At 41.1% G+C, this 27,894-nt stretch overlaps 1 protein-coding gene across 9 annotated transcripts in view; it reads left to right on the top strand.

The window, feature by feature from the left end:
- The window catches only part of LOC131684319 (uncharacterized), a 350,826-nt gene extending 323,681 nt beyond the window's left edge, over positions 1–27,145 (top strand). For all 9 annotated transcript variants that reach the window (XM_058967078.1, XM_058967079.1, XM_058967080.1 and 6 more), the window contains one exon: positions 25,779–27,145. In XM_058967078.1, the coding sequence (XP_058823061.1) occupies positions 25,779–26,973 (1,195 nt within the window). In that variant the 3' untranslated portion in view covers positions 26,974–27,145. The remainder of the gene's footprint in view (positions 1–25,778) is intronic.
- The last annotated feature ends 749 nt before the right edge of the window (positions 27,146–27,894 follow it).

Below are 27,894 nucleotides of genomic sequence, written 5' to 3'. Positions count from 1 at the left end.
GCAACCGGATTATCCATTTAAACCTTTTTAAAACTCTAAAATAAGAATATCAGTCGATTTATTAGATCATCACGATTCAATTCATGCAAAATACCTGCTGGAAAAACCATCGGCTTAGCTAAATGGTGCTTTTGAAAAAGTGGCTGTGGTTTTTTCATTGCGCAGTTGTGTTGCGTACCCCAGCTCGGTGTGGTAGTGTGATAAAAAATCACAGCCACTTTTTCAAAAGCACCATCCAGCTAAGCCGATGGTTTTTCCAGCAGGTATTTTGCATGAATTGAATCATGATGATCTAATAAATCGACTGATATTCTTCTTTTAGAGTTTTGAAAAGGTTTAAATGGATAATCTGGTGGCAAAGCTGAACACAATTTTTCTTACGCATACTACCAAGCCTTGAGGTAACTTGAGCCTTAAGGCTATAATTTAACACCCACTTAGTCCTTGTCGGTTTGATTCTATTCCACAGCTTCGCTAACGTTTCCAACCTTGCTGATTGTGTTTGTTGGTGGAGCCCCGTGGAGACTATGTCCCCTATCTTGTTGTTCAACTAATTTCTCCACTGACCATATGCGAGAGAGAGAGAGAGAGAGAGAGAGAGAGAGAGAGAGAGAGAGAGAGAGAGAGGTGGAGGTAAATCGGTGTCTCTACCGTCCATTTATTCCTCCCTCTCATTGCCACCCGTGCGTTAGGATAATAGCTAGGACATTATCATTTCAGTTCCATTATTAGACACGTTTATTTGCTTTTAATCTGGTGGAACTGATTTTGCGGATGTGGGTGTGTCGTTGTGTAATAATAAACAAAGTTCGGTCGTTCGGTTGTTGGTGAATCGATGGTAAAATCAGTTCAGTGCGCTTATTCTAGTGAAACAGCTAGCTATGTGATACTGTTGGAATTGCGTATCGAGTTATGGGAAAATCAAGCGACTATAGATGCTAGAGGAAACTCCCAGGCTATTTTCGTTTCTCGTTATAAACCGCGCTCGTTAGAGCATGCTGCTGGAGCCTGGAACACGAGGACGACCACCAATTGCACTCGTAGTTTATTGTGACACATATTTTTTGCGCTGAAGCTGGAACAGAGATCTAAGAAAAGGCAGGGGTGGAATTTTACCGGTTTATCTTTATTTTTCGTGCATCTTTTTGAATTCGTCAAGGAAACCAAAATTTTAAAGAAAATATGGTTTTTGTCAACTATTTGGCTAGCAAACATATTTTATAACCAAAAGACAGATCAATAATTGTTGTAGTTCACTCAGTTAATAGTAGAACCTTAAAGACTTCAACCCGGACATGCTTTACCTTACATCCCGCAAATTGTACCTTTTCACTACGTTGGCATCCAATCGACTACAAAAGGGGGCGGAAATTCAATCACTAATGAACCTCTACAACGATTTCAAGATTTCTCTGAAAAATATCAGCACTTCACACACTCCTGTACACACTGCTGCCACGAAGCGGTCGTTTTTCTTTATATTTCAACATATCGCACGATGAAACGTTGGAGGACCTGCGGCACCGCATCGTGTATCATAATTTTTTCATCATTACCGCTTTCCATCATCTGCGGTTCAAACGCGCGCAAACTGGCGGTGGCTGCTGCTGTTCCTTTCCGGTTTGCAACGCTTTCCATCCCGTCCCCGCCGGTGTCTGATTGTTCGTGAAGCACAGTTTTTCATCTAACGGGGCGAGGATGACTGGAAAATATATTGCCAGTTTGGGTCGGAAAAATGACAATAGAAAAGTGAAAAGGTACAATTCAATACAGACTGCCGATCAAAAAGTTTCGAAGCGCTTGTACTCGGTCATAGGAAATTTCCTAGGTTGGAAATAAAAAGATCGATTCTTGTTAAGGTCACTTCGCGTAGCGAAGGATAGTAGGTCTGGAGATTTTCCGAATGATGATGACAAATAATGTGATTATGCCATCGTCCTCATAGTGTCGTTGCAGCTAATACGGTACACTTTGACTTACAGATAACTCGATAGCAGATATAATACAATGTACATTTCTAAGATTTTAACAAGTACTGACAACTTTCTTGCACTCCATGACGCACGGTTAGAGTATGATGGCGCCGGCGGTGGTTGAGTGGTAAGCGTGACCGCCACTCATTACAGTTGGTCTGGGTTCAATCCAAACCGAGGTCGTTGAGATTTTTCGGAGGTGAAAAAAATCCGTTGTCACGTCTAGGGTTCGTCGCGGTGCGGATGTGAGCGGTGAATGGATTGTCCGCACCGCAACCGAAAAGAAATAATAAAACCGCACCGTTTACCGCAACCGCACTTTATTTACCGCACCGCACCTCGCGGTAATACGGTAAATGCGGTAAAATTTTTATATTTTTAAAAATTGTGTTGAAAAATTGTTCATTTGTATAACCATGTATAATAAAATGTTGTTCTTATTCACACGAAATTTAATTAAGAGACTCCTCATCCGCATCTGCGGGAAAAAGTGTATCACCGCACCGCAGATTTTGCTGTGCGTGTGCGGAAAATACCGCGCGGTTGCGGTAATTACCGCAACTGCGACGAACCCTAGTCACGTCTTCCTTCGGAAGGGAAGTAAGGTCCATGAGTTGGATCGATATTCTAGTCCAGATAGTGGAGTCACCTCTCTGGCGTCGGCAGTAGAATCCAACGTCTATACTTACTAACAAATATCTTCCTTCTGTATCGGCCCCTAACAAAAGCAAGTATCGGACTAACCATTCCTTCCCTTTCCTTCCGTCATCTACGTTCGGGCCTGGCCGGCGCCAGGATTAATCAATAAACACTTTAGGATTATCAGGAGTTGCACATTGAAAGATGTTTCGCTTCAGCCAAGCATAATTATCTACTTATTCCCTGTGCAACTTCAGCTAGTCTAGATCGATAACGGAGTAGCAGCTAGGGGTGATCGCACAAGCTCAAGCTCAAGCTCCATACGCGCACGGATAGAGTATGTTCAGTAGCGTTTTATTTTATATAGGAGATTCAAAGTTGAACTGGAACTGAAACAATCACATCCCAAGCAGAGCATTTTGGTTTATCGTTTTGTTTTGCAACTTGAAAACTGTTATACTCCGCCGTTCTAATTGTTGCTCAATTTAAAACACGTTTAGAACTGTGTTTTAAATACATAGAGAGTATTCAAAACAAACACATTTCGATCCGATAGACTGGGGAAAAACAAGTTTGAGTCCAGTAACGCTGAAGATATGAAGAGACAAGAATGTTAAACTAACCAGAGCACTTGCTAAAACCGCTGCTGGCGACAGCAAGTTCTAGATTTAAAATTTTCAGTTTTATTTCATAGAAGCGGCAATGTTAAGAATCTAAAAATGAAACACTCTTCAACAACTAAACTATTATAACAGCAGGTTGGCTTTGAGCCATTGCTAGGTTTCATTTCCGTCCGTCCAAAGCAAGCGAAAATCAGTTTTACCATTCATGCGAGAGTAGGGTTGTCACCTGTGGAAAGGCTTTGACCCGGATATTTTCACTGACCTGGGGAGTGTTGGATTTTGAGAGGAACTGGGCAGAAATTAGAATCAAAGCAATTGCTCGGCATTTTAGAGCAGTTTAATCGTTTTGCCTTTCTCATATAAAGAAAGGTTATGCAATCACTGTAAAAATCGACTTTTTAACCGAGGCCCGGAGGGCCGAGTGTCATACACCATTCGATTCAGTTCGTCGAAATCGGCAAATGTCTGTGTGTGTATGTATGTGTGTGTGTGTGTGTGTGTGTTTTTTTTTTTACAATGGAGAAGACCTTTATGTCCTAGTCCAGTACACGTGCTATTGGTAGGGTCCAATCTACCGCACGGGGTGCACTGGGGGCGTGTCGGACTCGAATGGTGACCAGCCATTAATACCGACTAAACTCCATTGGGCTCCGCCATCATTCCTCCCAGGAACTACCTCTCGGTATTACTTCTGGGGGGATGGCTGTACTTAATGTACTCATTCACTCTCACTCACGCGTTCATCCGTCCTGTATGAGGCTTACTTGGGTGCTCTCTCTATCACACCTTGATTCACTCTCAAACACTCCCACATGAGGCTGACTTTTGTGCTCACCTTTTTCGTTCCTTGCGAGGCTGACTTGTGTGCTCACCTTACTCATTCCTTGCTAGGCTTACTTTTGTGCTAGCCTCTACCATACCATGTGAGGCTGACTTTTGTGCTAGCCTCTACCAACCTGTGAGGCTGACTTTTATGCTCACCCTTAACATGCAGTGTGAGACTGACTTGGATGCTCACCCTTTCACTCCTCTGCCACGCCATGAGGCATCGATAGCTTAGTTCCAACATACTACGCTACGACCCTCCCGTCTTGGCATGAGGCAGTCCACTTATACGCCTATACACTCACTCTTCTGTCTTGCTTCGGGGTGGCTGGGTTTACCCCTTACGCGGTTGCCATTCGCTGCGCCAACCTACCTCGGCATGAACAGACCATTCACTCTCTTATTTTGCGCTTGGCCTTTTTCGCTCCAGCTAACCAATCACTAGTTAGCCGTGCCCGTCGTCTGTTGCTCGGTTCGCCAGATTACCTGTAGCCTACTGGCAATCTGGATGGTAGCAGCCGAGACTGCGTTCCACTTCTCCACCGATTGACACATCCGCTGAATAAGGGTATCAGGGGTTGTGTCCCACCCACAGACGTCAAGCATTGCTCTTCTTTCGACGTCGAACCGATGACATACGAACAGTATGTGTTCGGCAGTTTCATCTACACCTGGGCAGTCCGGGCAGACTGGGACCTCCGCGTGCCCGAACCTGTGGAGGTACTGACGGAAACAGCCATGGCCTGACAGGAATTGTGTCAGGTGGAAGTGAACTTCCCCATGGGGTCTTCCCACCCAGCTCGATATGCTAGGTATCAGCCGGTGGGTCCACCTACCTTTCGAGGAGTTGTCCCATTCACGCTGCCATCTGGCGACCGAGGTCGCCCTGGTGCGCTCGCGGGCTCCCCTATTTCCACGTAGCTCAAAGCACTCCTCATCTTCCCGAATGACCAGCCCGACTGGCATCATGCTCGCTATCACGCAGGATGCATCGTGTGATACCGTGCGGTAGGCAGATATCACTCTGAGGCACATCACGCGGTAGGTGCTCTCCAGTTTCTGTAGGTAACTAGTTACCCTCAGTGCTCTTGACCATGACGGGCCGCCGTACCTGAGGATAGATACGGCAACGCCTGCCAGTAACCTACGTCTACTGGCGCACACCTTTGAGCTGTTGGACATCATTCTCGATAGTGCCGCAACAGCAGTCGACGCTCTCTTGCACGTATAGTCGACATGGCTGCCGAAGGTCAGCTTGTCGTCTATAATGACTCCGAGAGACTTCAGACTTCGCTGTGAAGTGATCGCGACTTCTCCCACATGGATAACTGCATGTTGTGCCGACTGGCGGTTGTTGACGATAACTACCTCCGTCTTATGATGAGCGAGCTCCAGGCCTCTCGCGCTCATCCATTCCTCCACCGTGCTAATCGCGTGTTCTGCGGTTAGTTCTACCTCAGGAATTGACTCCCCGTAGACCTCCAAGGTTACGTCGTCGGCAAAGTCGACGATCTTGACCCCAGGAGGGAACTTCAGTCTCAGAACCCCGTCATACATGAGGTTCCATAGCACCGGGCCTAGGATCGAGCCCTGTGGGACTCCGGCGGTAATCGGAACTCTTTTCTGACCGGCATCGGTCTCGTATATCAGTACGCGGTTTTGGAAGTAACTTTCCAAGATCCGGTACAGACCCACCGGTAGGCTAAGCCGGTGTAACGAGAGCGCGATGGCATCCCAGCTTGCGCTGTTAAATGCGTTCTTCACGTCAAGTGTCACTAACGCACAGTATCGAATACCTCGCCTTTTTCGTTGGATCGCTATCTCGGCAGTATTTATCACTGAGTTGAGAGCGTCCACTGTGGACTTACCCTTCCGAAAGCCAAACTGGTTGCTTGACAGACCGTCCGTACCTTCCGCGTACGGGGTGAGCCTGTTGAGGATGATCCTCTCAAGCAGTTTGCCAGTCGTGTCTATCAGACAGATTGGTCTGTACGCCGCTGGGTCGCCTGTCGGCTTCCCGGGCTTCGGCAACAGCACCAGTTTCTGCCTTTTCCATCTATCGGGGAAACAGCACTAATCAAGGCATCTCTGCATAGCTAGCCTGAACATGTTCGGGTTCGCTATGATCGCTACCTTGAGAGCGTTGTTTGGAACTCCATCCGACCCTGGAGCTTTGTTCATTGCTAGGGATTTAGCCACTGCGAGTAGTTCTTCGTTCGTCACTGGAGCCACCATTTCGATCGTGCCCGCACTGTCTCGTAGTGCAGGTGGCCAGGGGCTTGTGGCTCGAGACGGGAAGAGTACTTCGATAATCGTTGCCAACCAGTCCGGAGACCGTTCTGGGGGTGAGGAGCCCCCTTTGGTCTTGGCCATCACAATCCGGTAGGCGTCACCCCACGGATTCGCGTTGGCACTCTCACACAGGTTGTCGAAACACGCTCTCTTGCTGCTTTTAATAGCCTTGTTAAGGGCTAATTTCGCAGCTCGAAACACTTCATGGCGGTTCTCTCTTGCATCCTCGGTGCGAGCTCTTTGCATCCTACGTCTAGCTCTGAGACAGGCTGACCGTAGAGCTGCAATCTCGGCACTCCACCAGTATACCGGGCATCTACCGTTTCTTGGCAGTGTTTTTCTCGGCATAGTGGCGTCGCACGCGCGTGATAGAACAGCTACCAGCGCATCCCCGCTTAGACTGTCGGTGTTGGCCTCCAGTCCCAGGGCCGCGGTGAAAGCTTCGCTGTCGAAGTGATTGGACTTCCACCCGCGTACCTGACAGGGATCTCCCGCCCTCGGATGCTGCACACCATAGTTGATCTTAAAGCGGATTGCTAAATGATCGCTATGGGTGTAGCCTTCGTCTACCCTCCATTCCATGCCTGGAGCCAGACTCGGGCTGGCAAAGGTCAAATCAATCCACGCCTCCACTCCGTTTCTACGGAATGTACTAGCGGAGCCATCATTAGCTAGCACAGTATCGAGTTTCGCAAGCGCTTCCATTAGCGCTTGACCCCTGCTATTTGTACAGCGGCTGCCCCACTCCACTGCCCAAGCGTTAAAGTCTCCCGCTATTACTACCGGTTTCCGGCCCACGAGGTCCGACGAGAGCCTGTCGATCATCTGGTAGAACTGTTCTATTGGCCACCTTGGTGGGGCGTAGCAGCTGCAATAGAACACACCATTGATCTTGGCAATCGCCACACCCTCGGCGGAGGGGTGTATTACCTCTTGAACCGGGAACCTTCCCGTTGTACAGATTGCCACCATTCCAGACCCGTCCGACACCCAATTGCCGTTGCCGGCAGGGATGCTGTACGGGTCTAATAAGAGGGCTACATCTGTCCTCGACTCCGAGACCGACTGCCACAGCAGCTGTTGGGCTGCTGCACAATGGTTAAGATTTAGCTGTGTGACTCTCACGGCTTCTTCTTATTTAACTCGCCGAAGGGACACGAAGGTCCGCCCATAGCATGTTTATGGGCTTGCTTCTTAGCGGTGCAGATAAGGCACTTATATGCCTTAGTGCACCCCCGCTCTTTATGTCCCTCCTCGCCACAGCGACGACATAGCTTGCTCCTATCTATGCCTTTGCATTCGTATGCTTTGTGGCCGGATTCAAGGCACCGATAGCACCTATCCACTGAAGGCGGCTGGGGTATACTAATAGGGCATACCATGTATGTGTGTGTGTATGTGTGTGTACGTGTGTGTGTCATTTAAACTCACACAATTTTCTCAGAGATGGCTGAACCGATTTTCGCAAACTTAGTTTCATCTGAAAGGTATAACGCTCCCATAAGCTGCTATTGAATTTTTAGTTGATCCGACTTCCGGTTCCGGAGTTACGGGTTGAAGAGTGCGGTCACACAGCAAATTCCCATATAAACTGGTACCACCATGATGTTAAAATTATGTAAAACATATTAAAATTGATGTAACAGTACTCTAGTTTGCGGGTCTGGATCACTAATGATCAATTAAAGCAGCTTTGACCACATTGGCCACCTATGACGGTTCATGACGCCCCCCGGGAACCCGCCCAGTTCCTAAGCTAATATCACACCCATTCCCCAACGAATTCTCTACCGATTTTCACAAACTTGATTTAGATATAGAAAGGTTATGCAATTGCTCCAAAAACCTACTTTCTAACCTAGGCCCGGAGGGCCGAGTCTCATATAACATTCGACTCAGTTCGCCGAGATCGCAAAATATCTGTGTGTATGTATGTGTGTATATATGTTTGTATGTGTGTGTATGTGCGGATTTGTTAACAAAATGTCCACATCGGTTTCTCGGAGATGGCTGAACCGATTTTTACAAACTAAGATTCAAATGAAAGGTATAATATTGCCATACGTTGCTTTTGAATTTCATTTTCAACCGACTTCTTGTTCCGAATTACGAGTTGAAGAGTATGGTTACAAAACAAAATTTGTTGATTTGTCCACATCGGTTTCTCGGAATTTTCTGAACCGATTTTGACAAACTTGATTTTAAATGAAAGGTCCATCATCTGCTGTTGAATTTTGTGTGGATCCGAGTTCTGGTTCCTGAATTACAGGGTGATGCGTACGATCACGCAGCAAATCCTGATTCTAACGAATTCTGCGATGAATGTAAAAAGGTGATTTTTTTTCCAAAATGTAAACACAACTGTTGAAACCGGAGTCTTCGAATCAAATCCGGAGGGTGGCAACCCTATGCGAGAGTTGATTTTGATTCGATGTAGGGTGACCATTAGACTGGTTAAATTTTTGACTTTTAGCTCCACCAGGCTCTATTGATTCCTTTTATGGCCCTTAGTAATTGTGCAAATTTTGGTACAGATCGGTTGTGTCTACGGACCCTCCAAAAATTTCAAAGTTTATATGGAAGTTTGCATGGAAAATCGGTTTGAAAATAAATTCTTAAAAAATCACCTCATCAATCAATTAATCAGAACACTATATATTTCTAAAGGCATACTTCTACTGTACACATTCGTGGAACATTGAAAGTTTATGAAAATACGCTGAGAAGAGTTATTAATTGAAGAAGCAGAATGTCTTCAAAACAAGTGAATTTTAATGTTAATAATAGCAACCCTGTTTGAATAGCTGTATGTGCCATACACGAGCGGTGGGTGGCAAAGTCTAGTTTACAGTTGTACAGGGTTGCTATGATTAATAATAAAATCCACTTGTTTTGAAGACATGCTGCTTCTTTATTTTATAACTTTTCTCAGCGAATTTTCATAAACTTACTATGTTCGACGAATGTCTTCAGTAGATGAATACCTATAGAAATAAATATTTTTCTGATTAATTGATTGATGGGGTGATTTTTTAAGAATTTATTATCAATGTTAACCGATTTTCCATACTAACTTCCATACAAACTTTGAAATTTTTGGAAGGTCTGATCGGTACCAAAATTTGCACAATTACTAAGGGCCATGAAAGGAATCAGTAGATCCTGGTGGAGCTAGAAGTCAAAAATAAACCAGTTTAGTGACCGTACGTTCTGGTTTCCCGAAACATGTCTTGGTTTTCAATTGACTGTCCTGGTGTCCTGGGATGTCGGGAATAACGCTTGATTTGTCCTGGTTTTTCTTCTTCAAGCCTAATTTTTGCCAGTGTAATTTTACATAGCATCCGAAAACACGTTGTTGAATGACACAGCTCTCGTTCGAGAGTCACTTTTATATGAATGATGGACAAATCGAATGGCGTCTACACAATTTGGCCCCAGATACTTGCATTAAGTTGCTATTTAAAAAAAAACGTGTCACCCTTCGGAGAAGTAGAATCCGTTACAGAGGGCACAAGGGTCAATTTATTCCCAGGTATCCGTAATGGTGACACATTTCTTCTTACTTGACTCTTACGTTCCAAATCCCTATTTCATAGAAAATGTTAAATTTCAAAATAATGGTTCTCAGCCGCGATCTAATCAAATTTGATACAATTTTTTGGAAACGATCACAAAATTTGTCCAGTTCAAGAAATCGAGCCACCTTTCGGGAACTGATCGTAGTTTCGGATATACTGTTGAGAGCACTGGGGTTGCCACGCTATTCAAAAAGCGAAAAACTTTCATAGTGGCTTTCAAACCAGTCCTGCGACGCAATTTTGCAAAACAAGTACGCTGGAGGTCATTTTGCCGGATAACCAAGTTCTCGCAATGCCTGGGGTTGTGGCAAATTCGCCTAAAAACTCTCAAAATGTACTTGTTTTGCAAAATCATGAAGTTTGACATGCCGCAAGACGGGTTTTATAACTGGTCGAAAATTGTCCTCTTTGTCTGAGGAGATAGGTTTCCGGAATACTCCAGGGTGTGGCCAATTAGACCAAAAACCCTCGAAATGTCTTTTAGCTTACCTTTTTCGCAAATTCACGAAGTTTGACATGCCGCAAGGCAGGGTTTCAAAAGGGTCCAAAAGTATTCACTGGGGAAACTCGGTTCACGAAATACCCCGGAGTGGGGGTTCGTCCAAATTCTCTCATAACATCTTTCAGTGGGCTTGTTTTTCAATACCATGAAGTTTGAAGTGCCGCAAGACAGGTTTTGCAACCAGTCGAAAATCGTTCTTTTTCATCGGAGGAACCAGGTTCCTGGAAGATCCCGGGGTGTGCCCAATTTAACCAAAAACCCTCAAAATGTTTTTCCAGTGCACTCGTTTTGCAAAATTATAAAGTTTGACACCCCGCAAGACGGGTTTTATTATGGGCCTCTTTTCCGAAGGAACCAAGTTCCCAGAATACCCCAGGTTGTGGCCAACTCGAGCAGAAAGCTTCAGAATGTTGGTCAATGCGTTTGTTTTACAAAATCATAAAGGTTTATGCGTCGCAAGACTAGTTTGAAAAACGCTATGAAAGTTTTTCGCTTTTCGGAAAGGGAGGTACCCCAGTACTCCTAACAATATATCCGGAACTCACTGATTCCGGAAGAATCATTTTGTATAAGTCGATTTCCCCATACGAAATGCCATGTAAACTTCAAAACGTGGGCGCAAAAATAGAGTTTCACCGTTCGAGCCTATAATTTGCACAGTTGTTCTAGGACCCAGAAAGTTGCTCGGAGAAAAATTTATTTTTTCATATATCCCACTCTAATGTGCAGACATGAGTGGTTTTGTTGATTACTGATACTACAAATACTCCACAGCTAAGTACCAATTATTTCATTCTTTTATATTTCATTTCATTAATGTTGTGTTCCTTGCGATAAAATCTTATTTTCGTGGGTACTGAAGCATGACTAATGGGAAGGTATCTCCGACGACCGACATCCTTTTAGTCTTGGTGGAGGTCGATTTGAATATTTCTCCGTTGGCGAAAATAATGCCGAGAAGTTTCCTTTTTAATTAAGTGATCTAACTAAACAATACTCGGGCGTGTACGAAGAAGTATTTTGTCGACGTACCCGCCCGGGAAGTAGAGATTGATGGTATCTTAGAGAGGGCCCTCAATTGCGAAATATGGGATTTGCGCCTTCCAAAACGCTTAGCCTTAGTTAGTGAAAATTCTTGTATAAAGGAAATGGGTTCAGCAAAAATCAAGGAGTATAAGAAAACAATTTATTTTTCATGAGCTTCATTTCGAGCCTTTCGCCGTGTCTGTTCTTCCAAACTTTATTCATGTGAACGAGGCTTGTCAAGCTGTTCGTTTTTTTTGAGCCGCGGGGCAAGAACTGCCGTCGTTGCAAACAATAAGGCCGTAGAGTCGTAGGCACGCCACATAAACGATCGACATATCCTGCATATAAATTATATGGGGAAAACTGAAGTATTATTATTTTCAGGAACGCTTTGAGAAAAAATGCTAAAGAGGGCTACGTCACCTACCACGACTAATTTCTACACTCCCTTGTTCAGTAAAAAACGGAATTCTGACAACCCCGTTGAGGAAACATATTCTTATAAGTCTAATAATTTTCGAAAGAGGAGAATCATTTCCTCTCCTAAGCTTCCTCATAAACGCCTGTGGGTGTCCCTTGATGGGTGCTGTTACAAAGCTGAAGTAGGTGGCTCCTGGTCTCACAAATTCTACATGAGACATTCAAAATTCCAAGTGTGTCTATATTTCAGTTCTATTGTGTTCCTAGGTTTTACACAATGCATTTGAATTTTGTAAAACCTGGTAACATAGATCTTCCACAATTTTAACGTTATTCGCCAGGGCACTATAAGGGAGCTTTTTTGTGGATCAAAATGTGCTATAATTTAAATCGCCTTTGCTCAGTACGAGATATTGTAGTTGTCGCTTGTCAAATCCGAATCAAAGGCAAAGATTTATTGACATTGATTCCATACATATCGCACCTCAGTTGGTTCTAGAAGACTTCAATTCCCACAGTATGCCGTGGGGTTGTCTTCACGATGATAACCGATCTATTTTATTGCATGATATTCGTGACACTTTCAATATGACCATCTTGAATACGGTGGAAATGGCACGAATTTCTACTCCACCAGCACGGCCAAGCGTTTTAGATTTACCACTGTACTCGACCTCGCTACAATTAGTGTGTCTATTGATTGAAAGAGCTACGCCCTAGTGTTCGCAAAGTGGTGCAAATGCAGCTTAGACTTACGGAAGTCGTCGTCATTCAATTCCATCAATGCTGTACTGATTATACTTAAAACTTTGGTCATGGCGGAAAGTTTAATTTGGAAAACAACATGTAACACGTCGTTCGGCATGACAATGTTAGAATCAAGATACCCGTTTATTCTGACAATGATAAGATTGATGTGCGTCTGCGTGATCTATACTCGGGTAATACCAATCAATTCATTACAACCATCAAATCGAAATACGTAGCGGTGGAATACGTTATGTTTGAAACCTGGAGAATTTTTTTTCAGATATTTCCAACGGTGTTCGTGTCGTTTGTTTGTTTTGTTTATTGGGATTTTAACTATTTGTTTATTCGCCCGTGTTCATGTCGTGAGAATGCGAGTGACGGAATTTATTCCTTCATACCTGCACTCTCAATACAAACTAGAAGGCGTTACCAAACCTCAAATCACGCTGTGCACATATGAAGGACAGACCTCTATGCACAGTGGGATGAGCCCGGACTTATGTTCAAATATGTAGGTTACTCGATATTGTCGCAGGTATTTTTCTTGTAATAGATGAGCTAACGGGACATTTTTGCGAAATTTTAGGTGATTTGGACGTGAAATAAATTTTTGACAGTGTTTCGAACCCGAGTGTTTTTTGCATAATTTGGTCATAGGAACTACACCCAGTTATTTCGTTTTTCGAAGAATCAGTTAATTTTATGCAAAACATTTCTTAGGCTAAATTTTCCAATAGATTTAATTACTGCGTAAAGTCACCAACAATAAGTCACTAGTTGGGTAAAATATTGTTTAGTTGATGAATACTTATTGAATTCGAACTTCTAATGCAATAACAAATATGACGCCCGCGATCATGCTATGCTCATTCGAAAGCTTTTAATTTTCTCTTTAAAATGAGTCTATGCTAGCTCTGCGAAAACTTGCAATGAGCAGTCAAAATTTTAAAAAAATATCAATGGAGACGCATGGCTATTACTGATATTAAATTAGATTTATCACTTCATAGCTAGAATCATTATACATGTACAACTTTTAAATAGCATTGAAAGCATAATTTAAGAGGGTTTCACTAGTGAACAAACCGAGTAGAAAAATGGTTTCTTAGATAGATTGTGTTGAATTCGATAAATATTCGCAATATATAGGAATAACATAACGACAAATGTTTCTAGTACTATTTCTTGATAACTTACGCAGTAACTGTCAAATTGAGTGAAAACAGCTTTGTTCTGATCGTTTAGAAAAACTGTTTCAATCAGTATTTGCATTGTACTGATTAAGAATAACCGTTATTACACAAATAAAATAATGTTCAATGAACCATATTGACGAAGATGCATATTAATTTATGCAACAAGCATCCCTGAGCATGCATTACTATTTGTAGAGCGCGAGATACTTACCCACTTATTAATCTGTTATGGAGATGTGTTGATGGGATGATTGTGCGGGGAGTAACCCACCGCCCATGTTTTAATCTAGAATACCTATTGAAGTTTTGCATTATTTGCTTGGATTAGGTTGACGATTTTCGGAATAATGGCCAAACCTTTCTATATGAGAGCAAAAAGTAAGTATTGCGATGGTACATGGATATGAGAAGCTTCTATGTTAACGCACTTACCAACCTGTAACTCCGGAACCGAAAGTCAGATCGGGATGAAATGCAATAGCAGCCCATTGAAGTATTACATCAATCATCTCAATTTCCATATTCCATATGCAAAACGATCAAGAATGTTCTGAGGAATAGTTGTGAAATTAACTCCGAACGTTGGCAAATTCCCTGGAGCATCAACATCGTACTAGCTGGCCAATATGATCAAAGCGACTATGGGCCTGCAAACCTAAACAATATTATGCGCATTTTAATAAGTTTTGCATCATCTAGATATCGTGGTGGCGCCAGTTTTTACGAGGGTTTACTGTATAACCACACTTCTCAACCAGTAATTTCGGAACCGGATGTCGGATCGGAATTGAATTCGGTAGCAGCCCATACCTTTCATTTGAGACTAAATTACGCAGAAAATCGGTTCGGTCATCTCCGAGTAACCGATGTGCAATTGTTGGTCATATACATACACACATATACACATACACATTAGAAGAAACTCGACAAAGTGAGTCGATTGGTATAACAGTCCTTCGGGCTAGAAGCGTCTCGTGATGGAGTTAAATTTCGATAAACTGTACAGACAACAACAAGAAGCCATCAACCTCAACAAGCTAGTTATGGAGTCGAATCACAAACTCACATCCACATTTAGCAACTTCAATGTCCGAGATGGATTTGAATGTATCGAAATGCTCTTAAACGAGTTGAAAGGCGAAATTAAAACAACTGCAGCTAATCATAATAACGCGGTTGCACACATAGCCAAAACCTCGGAGTTGTGGAATGAGCTGGCTGCTTCCAACAAAACTGGCAAAACTGATGTCGTTGCCACAAAAAATCACTTAACATCATTATTCGACATATCGATGAAAGCTACGAAAAACAACATCGCAGCCTATGTCAATGAACTGACCACCGATATGACACGCGAGTTGAAACAAATTTGTTCAGAAATTGAAAAGGTCAGCAGCGTGATAACTGACATGGCTAACAACTGTTCGGCTCAGAATATGAGTTATGTAAACCCAATATTTACGGATGATATTATCGATGAGTTAAAGCAAATTTCTAGTGCAGTAAACTCACTGGAACAAAAGACTGCTGCTTCACCCGCAACAGATTCCTCCCCTAGTTTAGAGGCTGAGATGTCCGTCGAGGCAGCCAGTAACTCAGGCTGGCGTTTCCTTGGCAACTCTAAGGTATGGAAGGTTGATTGGTCCGAATACGACGCACGTAAATTGCGTCGTCTCAATCAACAAAAAGCGGCAGAGAAAGCAAGAATAAAGAAGAAACGGAATGAACAGAGGCCCGCTAATGCACTTGACACCACCCGTAATAATAATACTAAGCGTCACAAGAATCACGGTTACAAGAACCACACAATTTTCGACAAAAATAACGGATGTAATTACAACCACAGCAGATTTGCGTACCACGATAACAAACGCCGCGACATCGACAATCTTCCGTTGGATAGAGAGCTACTGGCTGAGGCAAAGAAACGTTTTTCGAGGCCACCTTCAACTTCGTTCAGACCTACCATTGCATTCCAGAGAGGCGATGTTTTAAACCCGTGCCCTACCGACCAACCTAGCACCTCACATCGAACAGCTGCTGCCACACCTATGTACCCCTCCGGAATTGGCGCCTGTCAGTGTTTTTGCCGCTATCGACGCGCTCGTTAGAGCAAGATAATAATGAATTGACAAATCATATTGCGATTCAAGATTTAGAAGAGGTAGAGCTAGGTCTAATTAATTCCCATTCAACTAACACTTCTCCAAGAGAATCTCAGTCAAGAACAGAAATCTTGGTCTATTGCCAAAACTTTAACCGCATGAAAAGTGCAGCTAAGATGAATGTGATTCAAAATAAAATATTAGGTTGTCATTATTCCGTAATTTTAGCAACTGAGACTAGTTGGGACGAAACAGTGAGAAGTGAAGAAGTTTTCGGGAGCAATTACAATGTATTTAGGGATGACCGTGATTGTCATGTATCTGGTAAGAAGTCAGGAGGGGGCGCTTTGATTGCGATTTCAGCAAAACTAAATGCAGAAGTTATCAAAACTATAAAATCAAAAGAATTCGAGCATGTGTGGGTGAAAGTACATGTTAAAGACGAAACTCACGTTTTCGCTTCGGTGTATTTTCCTCCAAATTTTGCTCGAAAAACGACTTACGAAAAGTTTTATCATGCTGCTGAATGCATTATTAATAGTCTTTCCCCGCACGTAAAAGTTCACATATATGGCGATTTCAATCAACGCGGTATTGATTTCATACCAGATGCTGATAATGAGAGCATCCTACTTCCTGTTGTAGGGGAAAATGAAACTTTGCAGTTCATTTGCGATAAATCTGCCAGTTTAGGACTTAATCAAATAAATCACATAAGAAATCAGCGACATTGCTATTTAGATTTATTAATGACGAATATAGACGAAGACTTCTGTGTAACGGAATCACTTACTCCCTTATGGAAGAATGAAGCTTATCATACAGCCATTGAGTTTTCTATATTCTTGCATGTTAACGACAGACCTGGTGATAGTGAATTTGAGGAGGTATTTGATTACGAGTCCGCTAACTATGAAAGCTTGAGGCAAAAAATTAATGCAATAAACTGGCAAATGATTTTAAGAAATGAAGAAAATGTTGAAGCTGCCGTAGACATATTCTACAAAATATTATTTGAAGTCATTCACGAAGATATACCATTGAAAAGAAGAAGGCGTCACTATAACTCAAAACATCCCATCTGGTTTAATAGAGAAATCAAAAATTTAAAAAATCGTAAGCAGAAAGCACACAAAATCTACAAAAAATGCAACAGCGAAGATAACTTAACAAACTATTTAAATCTATGCGATCAATTGAACCTTGCCATTGAAATCGCGTTTGAAGAGTACAATGCAAGAACAGAACGCAATATAAAAACTTGCCCAAAAAACTTCTTTAATTACGTAAAAACTAAAATAAAATCGGATTATTTCCCAACAGAAATGCATCTTGATGGATAGGTAGGCGATAACTCAGAGGAAATCTGCAATCTTTTTGCAACATTCTTCCAGGAAGTTTACACTACATTTTCAGAGAAGGATCGAGAGCGTGAATACTTTTCATTCCTCCCAGAACTTTCAAGAGATATTAACATTAAACAGATAAAAGTACATACAATCATGGATGCCTTAAAAAACTTGGATAGCTCTAAAAGCCCTGGACCTGATGGCGTTCCACCGGTGTTTTTAAAAACTTTGTCAATAGAACTAACCGCTCCTTTATTTTGGCTTTTTAACATGTCTCTAGAATCAGGTTGTTTTCCTAAAACATGGAAAAGCTCTTTCCTAGTTCCAATTTTTAAAAATGGTAAAAAATCCGATGTGCGTAACTATCGTGGAATAGCTATCATCTCGTGCATTCCCAAGATTTTCGAGGCGATTGTTAATGAAAATTTATTCCACCAAATCAAGAACAGAATTACCCATGTGCAACATGGTTTTTTCAAAGGGCGTTCTACAAGTACAAATCTACTCGAATTCATTAACTACACATTAACAGCAATGGATAACGGAAACCACGTTGAAGCTCTTTATACAGATTTTAGCAAAGCATTTGATCGCATCGACATACCCATGCTACTTTTTAAATTAGAAAAAAATGGGGTTTGAGCCAGGACTTCTTACATGGGTACAATCATATCTTACAAATCGTGAACAAGCTGTTAGATTTAAAGGGATAAAATCAATCCCAATTCAAGTTACATCAGGAGTCCCTCAAGGGTCTCATTTGGGCCCGCTATTCTTTATTTTATTTGTTAACGACATTTCCTTCATTCTAAAAAATGTAAAAGTTCTTATATATGCTGATGATATGAAACTATTTCTAGAAATAAGAAATGGTGAAGACTTTCAGACATTTCAAAACGAAGTAAATATATTTTATACATGGTGTAATAAAAGCCTGCTGAAACTGAATGTAAAAAAATGTAATTCCATAACATTGAGTAGAAAGAATAATATACAGAACAATAGAATCTTATTGGGAAATCAACAAGTAGAAAAGTGTGACAGAATAAGAGATGTAGGAGTAATTATAGATTCCAAAATAACATTCATAGATCATTATAACACAATAATTAAAAAAGAAAACAGGTTTTATTAAACGCTTCTGCTATAATTTCCAAGATCCCTACACAATAAAAACATTATATGTAGCCTATGTGCGTTCAACATTAGAATATTGTAGTATAGTTTGGTCGCCTTTTTCAGCAACACATGCAAACCGGATAGAATCAGTACAAAAGCAGTTTTTGATGTTCGCTCTTCGTAAACTAGGTTGGACTGGACTACATTTGCCATCTTATGAAGCACGGTGCATGCTAATTGACATTCAAACCTTGAAAGATCGTCGTGAATTTTCTATGGTATCATTTGTAAACGACATTGTATCACATCGTATTGATTCAATCGAACTTTTATCGAAACTTAATTTTTATGCTCCTTCTCGACAACTACGTAACCGCAGCATCTTTTGTACAATTCGCCATCGCACCAATTATGCCAAGTTTGGCCCTTTAAACCAAATGATGAATATTTACAACAAACATTGCGAAAGCATTGACTTCACTATGTCGAAAACAAAACTTAAGCAGCAGTTTACAGTAAACCAAAATTTTAACTAGTGTTAAGTTAGTTTAATAATTATTGTAAGAAACCGGTCTACATCTGATTGACGACTTGAAATAAATAAATAAAATAAAATATCAAAAAGTAGAATTTAAGAGTGATTGCATAACGTTTCTATGGATGAAAAGGGTTATATGGTAAATTCATGTGTGATCGGATTCATTTATTCATAACTCCGGAATTTACACTTCGTTCAAATGAAGTTCGGTAGCAATCCATGTGTATACTATACCCTTCATTTAAGACTGAGATTTGTGAGAATAGAGTCAGTAGTATATGAGAAACAGGTCTGAATTTTCACCATTTCCTGGGATCTTCTGGAATCCTCAACGGTTCTCGATGGGGTCGAAGAGACTTTGATATGGAATTACTGATCAGGACCAACAATTTCAAGCAATTTAAAACTCATTTCAATTAGTTTTGCATCGTTTAGATACAATTATTAAATCGGTTTGCATGAGAATTTCTCATGTGACCGCTTACTTCACCCGTAATACAGAAACCAGGACTCCTATTCCAGTGGAATTTGATAGCAGTCAACAGGGAAGCTGTAACTTTCATTTAAGACTGAATTTGTGAAAATCGAGTCATATATTTCTGTAAAGCAGATGTGGATTCAATTTGGGAACTTCGTCACTTGCCGGATGCTTCCGGCTCCGTCGAAGGTGTTGAAAGTGGTCAATTTGGAATGCCCATGAGCAGAAACTATAAATCCAAGCAATTCAGAACACATTTTATGAAGTTATATGGAAATTTCAAGCGCGGTTAAACTCTTCACCTCGTAACTCCGGAACCTATGGGAACATTGAACCTTCGATTTGAGACTAAGTCTAAGTCTAAGATAAAATCAATTCAACCATTTCTGAGTAATCGATGTGCAATTGTTGGTCACATATATACACACACATACGCACACACAAACAGACATTTGCCGAACTCGACGAACTGAGTCATATGATGTAAGGGACCCACCGGGCCTCGAATAAAAATTCTATTTTCAGATTGATTGCATAGCCTTTCTATAAGAGAAAGGCAAAGATGCGCATGTTTGAAAAATTTTACTTAACGTAGTAAAGAGAAGAGTCGAGATCCTAAAAATGGGAATTATAATCCTAATTGTGATGTACAAAACATAATAAGCTTGTTTCAATACCAGAAGAAGGTGGAAGTACTCCGGAGTAAACAGCGAGAAAATCGTTCCTGTACTCTTTTCTTCTCTTTTTGCCTTTCTCATATAGAAAGGATGTGCAATCACTCTAAAAATCGGCAACCTAATCCCGACCCGGAGGGCCGTGTGTCATACCCAATTCGACTCAGTTGGATCAGCAAATGTCTGTATGTGTGTATGTGTTTTCTAATCTCACTCACTTTTCTCAGAGATGGCTGAACCAAACTTAGTTTCAAATGAACGGTATTACGCTCCCATAAGCTGCTATTAAATTTTTAGTTGATCCGACTTCCGGTTCCGGAGTTACGGGTTTAAAAGTGCGACCACACAGAAATTGTTCTTTTCTCATATACACCGCTGGTCAATAAAATAGGTGTGAGATAAAAATACATGAAATTTTGAGTTTTCTCTAAGAATATTTCTATATTCAAATATTTTATAGTTAGGCACAGTCGTAAATATGAAAAAGAACACTTTTATTTGTGAATTAAATGTTATGCTTTATCGTAACTCTTTCTTCTCTATGAAATCCAAAAAGTACCTGTTCAATGAAATAGGTGTATTGTAATCCATTGCATTAAAATTTTTCAAATCCAATGATTTTAAGACTTCAACATTTTTAACAACTAGTAACCTGTGTAAGCTCCCTTATTCAACCAAATTTTATCCATTTGTCTTGACATTGAGTCATTCAAACGCTGATAAGTTTCCGTTGGTATAGGGTAGCATTCCTTTTAAGCTGCTTCCCACAAACGATCCTTATTTGTGAAATTTCGATCGAATAACTTCTTTTTAAGTACATTCCGTAAATTTTCTACGGGATTGATGACAGGAGATTGGCATGGTCCGAAAGTATAGTCACTTTACTATCCCGAAATCATTCCTTTACATACTTCGATGTGTGTTTTGGTCAATATCTTGCAGAAACTGTCATGTAAAGGCACGTTATCTTTGGCATAGGACTGCATGACATCCTTTAGGATGTCCATCCTTTAGCCTTGCATTCAAATCTAGCCATTATAGTGGCGTTGCGAAGAATAGGACCTGCGCAATTCCACGAGAAGCAAGCTCCAAACCTCATTGTTCTAGCCTCCGTACTTTACCATATTTTGCGTGTGTCGCAGATCAAACTGTTTGCACTTTGGACGTTTAACGTTTCGTTGTGCATCGGAGGAAAACAGGTTTACCTTTGATTCGTCGCTCCGAAGGATATGTCGCCATTTTTTGATTCCTTTTGAACCAGGCCTATTAACGCTGTTGAAAAGCAAATTGCATTTTTCTTCAAAGGCTTTGGCTTCGAAATAGCGGAACCTACTTAGCAATTCTTTCTGGAAGATTGGAATTTTACGGCCTACAGCGAACTGTTCTCGGACCTGCCACTTTTCCAATTTGTGCTGAATTGGTTTTGGATGACGCGAATGGATCAGATTTCGCTAAAATTGCAATACGATGGTCAGCTGCTGTAGATGTTTTCTTGAATTTTTTGCGTGTTTCCTTTTTTCAAAGGTTTTAAGGCATTTGTAACGAAGTTTTTGGAACGCCGCAGTGTATTCGCGATTCGTCTTATCTTCTTGAACAAAATTTCTTAGCACTGTACTTCGTTCCACTTGAGTACAGTGAGATGCTCGACCCATTCTATAACAAATCTTTGACTTATTCAACATTTGAATACATTTATTAACACGCAGAATTCAAACTTCACCAAATAAAACGTATAATGGAATCATGTAAAATAATAACACGTTAATATATTTCACACACCTATTATATTGACCACACGAAAAAGCCTGCGGTAGTCTTGTTTTGCATCTTGACAAAGATTGCAAATCGTCGCTGTTGTGCTATCTTATGACAAGTGCCATTTTGCACATTTCGAGAAAAACGATTTTAAAAGTTTGAGATTAAATATCTTGAATCTTATAAATGGTATAAACAATTCAAAGAATACAATTGATAGTTCTATCTATACTGTATTAATTTCTCAAATATTAAGAATATCGGTTGACTATGTTGCGAATTTTTACTACAAATGTAAACCAAAGTCGCACTCACACTTGTCATAGGTGTGTATTGATGACAAAATTTGTATGGCGTGTCATAATCGTACGTGGAAAATTTTCCATAGAAAAAAAAATTATCAATTATCAACTTTTATTCATATCTTTGGCTTCAATTGGTCTATAAACAATGGGTGAGATGCATTTTGAAGGAAATGAGTTAGGGAGTCTAGGAAAAATAGTTATTTTTGACTACAGTGTTGCCAAATATGTTATGCTTCCAGTTTAAAACTTAAACTACATTTTTCTCACAATTCGTGTATTTTTGTTTTGAAAATAAATATGCCATTGTGTTTCTCAGATAGTTTTACATATAAAAACATATTATACATCTAGATAACTTTAGCCGATCCACAGACACAGTCGTTTGAAACAAAAAATTAAAAATTTCACAGCATGTTTCTCGCTATATCTAAGTAACCAAGCAGAATGTCAAAATTCTGAAAACGCCATCTTGTAGAGATTTTTTAGACAAGTGATATGGCATATCTAACTCAGTTTACCCCAAAATGGCGTTTGTCATAAGATAGCACAACAGCGACGAAATATAATCTGCGCCAACAACCCACTAGTAACTTGACAGATCCCAAGGCTTCTGTGTGCGGTAGGTGTGATTGAGACTGCTGCATCTTGGTATGCGTAATTGAGAGAAAAACAAAATAATCTATCACACACCTATTTTATTGGCCAGCAGTGTAGATAGGATATACAGCTAGTCTAAAAATCGTCAACCTAATCCTCTAACCTAATTTTTCGACTAACATTAGGTTTCTGGATTTTAACAGGGGCGTAGCTAGGGATGTACGGAGAGGGGTTACACCCCCCCCCCCTTTCCCTCACCCTCACTGGTCACCACCCATTCAAATTTCTCTTAGAATACCCCTATTGCACCCCTCTCGGACCACTACCCCATCCATCACTCATACCTTTATCCCTCTTAACCCAATCATCTTTATACCACCGCACAGAGGAGTATACTTATCAAAAAGTTGGCCAAAAGCATGAATATAACTTGTTCAACAAAAAATGATACGGTAATGTATGGAAAGCAGTGCAATAAGATGTGCCAAGTAGTTTTCATCTGGAACTATATTGTAATTGTGTTTGTATGCACCTTAAAATGCGGTTGTAACTTTCTGTAACAGTTCCCGAATGATTCGAGTGCGTTGTTCCGAGCAAAGGAAACCGTTTTGCAGCGCGTGTTTCGTGTCCCGTCTGTTTCATTCAAAACGCTGTATTTCTTACAATGTTCGGAATAAACCGCTCAAATTTTGCACAGATATTCTCTGAAAGTAGACTAACATATTAAATAAATTGAAAAAGCAGTCAATTCTATAGTCGCGTAAATAAATGGCATGGAACTGAATAATACATCGTTTTGTAAAATGGTTTAATAGGCATTTTACAAAACGATACACCTAGAAAAAAATAGTGTAAATTTACGTCTCCTGACCCTGACATAAAATATGAGCATAAAAAATGACTGACTTTTAAGTTTGATTTTAATTTTACATGTCGTTGAATTTCGTAAATCACGTAATTTTACTCCACATATAGCGTTTGTTCTGAATGGCAATAAGTGTAATTGTATGTCACTGCGCATGTAATGTACAGGTTTCATGTAAAATTAAACGGAGCGCGGCTATATTTCATCATTTCGTGAATTACGGTTTGTTAAATTCTGTCATGCTTGCAATTACGTCAACGATAAAATTCATATTTTTTTGTTGTGGATGCATTATTCAGTTTCATACTATTTATTTACGCGATTATAGAATTGACTGACAAAATGCCAGATAGTGGCAGCAATTTCACTCTCACAGGGACACTGATTTATCAAATGATATTGAAATGAGGTGATAAATGGTGAGAACATAAATAAATATCACTTTATGATGCCAAAATATTTGGGAAATATTGTACAATACAATATAATAATAATGAATTTAGCAGATACTTTACGACTAACCGATAGATAATACTGGTTCTGAGATACATGCAAGTAAATATCATGACTTCTTTGACGAGAATCCATCGCTTTTATTTTATTCTAATTCTGACGGCTCATGCTGATTGTAAATGAAATACATAAATCACACAAGGTTCCCAAATTATGTAGTAGCTATCCAGGAAACCAGTCATGTTGGGTTAGAAGCTATTGAACGAGTTTGAAGTTTTCGCTTTTGACCAGCTTTTTGGCTCAAATACTCCTCTGTGCACCGCTATAGCATCTGGGATCCTAGATTAAGCTGAGGACTGGTTCGTTCGTGAGTTTTTCACCCTCCTCACACACTCTCCCACGCATGTCCAAATTATTTAGCAGTAAGACAACATTGAGCTAATGCTGATTAGGCTAATTAAGTATGATATTTTTTGTTTCACGTCGACACGTAGCTCATCAGGTTCGTGGCTGGCGAGCCATTGTGTGTAGGTGCAAAGTGTACTAAGAATGTATTAGATATATCCATACTTGAAACGAACATAACCAGCCATGGTACCATAGTTTGGAGAAATGAGAAAGGCACAATTGCACCACTAGACGGATTAAAACAGGTTTTTTTTCTTACGGTAGCAAGCAGGAGTAAAAATGAGCGAGAATTTTTTACTCCTGTTTGCTCCGAAGCAGCTTCCACGTACTGGAACAAACTAATGTTTCAAATAATTCCATTACAAGATGGTGGCCGATGTGCAGCATTTTTCCGCCGGCATTTTTTTAGAAAGGGTCACGGCTGGAGATCTATCTCCGTAATTATTGACCGGGAGCCAAAAAACAAAGTTTTGTCGATTCATTAGAATGATAGCGAGCGACGTACGCAGGATTTTTCCGATATTTTTTTTATTTTTCCTTCGTTTGAGTTACATTCCCGGCCAGCTCAAAAAGTTCGCACTGGTTCTGCAAAAAACATTCCTTTAGAAAAACTTGCAAATCAACAACTTTCCCTTTGAATGTAGGCACGGTAAAACTTTTATCTACAGTAAGAGTTTCAAAAAAACACGTCACTCCCTTTCTCATGTCAGTGTGCGAAAAAAGAAAAAGTTATGCATTCAATCGTTTTCAGCCGGTCGTTAGGCCTGTGCTAACCTATTTCAGCACAATGAAGCCCTACCGGAATTTTCGGCGCGGCAGTGTTTAACGAGAATGCCCATAAATCTGCCATTCTGGGATGCTCAGTTGAATTCCTCTGGCCAGACCGCTGACTGGCAGCCAGAGTAAAGGATAACGGATAAGTGAAATGGGAAAACGATTTTTCCTCCATTCGACGTTTATTACTTCATTTCGACTGACTTCAATCGTTTCCACCGCGCGGTAAAGCAGAGAACTGTGCTGCGCTGAAGCTGCGGACGTCCGCGTCCAGTGGTGACACAAATTGAATGATGGACATGGCCCTGCCGATAATGGCATTTTCCTTCGGCGATAAAAGGGAGCTATTCATTTCCTAATTCGATTATCGAACCCTGAAGTGGAATCCTTATATGTGAAGCATATGTAGGCATTGCTGAAAGAAGCACATCAATTACATGATGTTAGTTAGAGCTAATCATTCACTAGTTGTTAGATTTCATAAACAATTCCATTGGTAACTTACGCGAAACTCTTTCTCTTGAATCATTGCAGGGAAAAATCTGTACAAGCACCATCAAACCAACCGCCACTGATGAAACGTCGCAGTTCAACAACTGCCTGGATAAATCGGCGAAACTCGATCACTCCACCGTCGACAGCGGCTCGGAAACGTTTCAAAAGCCTTCCATTTGTGGTACCGCCGCCCGATGGATCCGATTCGGGAATCGCGGTGGATGATTTCTTCCTCCAGGAAGCCAGCCGACGCTGTCGGAAAGAATCCAACCCAACAACGACCCGTAAAAAGCACGAGGATGACACGACTAATATCGAAAACGACGACAGCAGTCGAAGTTACAGCGAAATCAGTGACGGGACGTTGGTGAACCCGTTACGCCTACCGCCACCGTGCAAGTGTCCCTACTTTGGCGAGGGATGCAGCAAGCAGCAGAATGACGGTCTGCGGCCGGCGGAAATAAAAATAGTTAAAACAACATCTAACTTTAGCTCAATATCAAATTTCGATTCGCAAATCTACAGCAATATCTCGATCACATCTCAACCGACTCGATCGACTTCCAGTAGTTTATCGACAATACCGGCATCTTCGCTGACGGTGTCACCGAACAAGAAATTTAGTAACCTAAAAAATGTGTCGGTAGTAACCTGGGACTCGCGACGCCATCAACGACGAGGATCTAGTTTTGGCGGAGCACGAACCTCGCTACTGCTGACTCCGACGAAACCGAGCGCATCTAACAGCTCCCTTCGTCGTTCCGCTACGCTGAGGCATCACAACGAGGGTACGCCTTCTATTGTCATTTCAACCGGTGATATCACTCGAGGCCCAATGAAGAACACTTCATCACCGTGCCTAATACAGCGACAAACTACGATACGATCGCATCACTCGCGCAATTCAAGCGTAATCTCGCGGAACTCTTCGCGCCACGGTCGAATCATTCGGCTGGAGCAGAAGGCCACCAAAGTGCTAGGGGTGGTGTTTTTCACCTTCGTAATCCTATGGGCACCGTTTTTCGTGCTGAATCTACTGCCCAGTCTGTGCAAGGAATGCGAGGATAGCATAAACCATTGGGTGTTCGAGTTCGTTACTTGGCTTGGGTATGCCAGCAGCATGGTGAATCCGATTTTCTACACAATTTTTAACAAGGCGTTCCGGGATGCCTTCAAGAAGGTGCTACTTTGTCAATACGGTGGCTCGAAACCATCCTGGCAGCCTTGTAGCTAGCATACTGTAGCAGCACGTCCGGTTGCAAACGAGCCGGTGTAGCTGGCAGTCATTTTTATTGCTGTGGGAGCTGCGATATAAGAAAAAAAAAACCGTGTTTCACTTACTGTACAACTTAGCTGACAATGTGTTGTGGTTCGAAAGAAAATAAATGTTTGTACTATTGGTAAAAGTGTGGCTTTGATGTTATGGTTTTGAAGAATCACATATTGAATGCTTAGAATTTTTTTTAGCGTTGAATGGAAATAATCCGAAATAACTTTTTATTTTCCACGATGCATGCCAGGGGCTTGGGATTGTTAAATTCATACTCAAGTGGAGCTTCTAGTAGTTCCAACGATGTTTTTGTATTGAGGACGAATCAACCAAATTCTTCCTTTCTGATCATACCATTTCTAACACATTGTACTATCAATAAACAGACTACACTATGCGCTCATGAAAGACGTATTCTGACATGTCAGTTCTGTAATTAAACGAATTTCTTGTAGTCTTTTTCAAAAAATGTTCAAAAACGCTTTTCGACAATTTTCACCATACTTACGCTGCTTACGAAGTCACCAACTTCTCCAGTTTTATCTTTGTTTACCTGAAGAATATGTTAATGATACATATTTAATGTGCGTCCGTTTTTAAAACTTTTTATATAGGAGAAAGGTCCAAAATCTGCTAACAGATACCTTAAATTATCAATCAGCGAGTGGGGTAAGTGGTAGGCCAGCCTACTGAAAGATCCGCCCAAGTACAAACTTGTGTGACTTACTAGAGATACCTCTTCTACTTATGCCTCGATTCAACCGGAAACATTGGATGCGACTACTTCGGGGGAAGGATATGCTCATGCCTTACGACTTCCGGTCCCTAGATACCTAGTCCACTGATTTTTTTCCTTACTCGTCACTAGGCTGTGTGAACACTTTG

The sequence above is a fragment of the Topomyia yanbarensis genome, chromosome 2, assembly GCF_030247195.1.
Source record: "Topomyia yanbarensis strain Yona2022 chromosome 2, ASM3024719v1, whole genome shotgun sequence".
Lineage (NCBI taxonomy): Eukaryota > Metazoa > Arthropoda > Insecta > Diptera > Culicidae > Topomyia > Topomyia yanbarensis.
The sequence above is the reverse complement of the archived record's forward strand: the minus strand, read 5'-3'. Positions and strand labels throughout refer to the sequence as shown.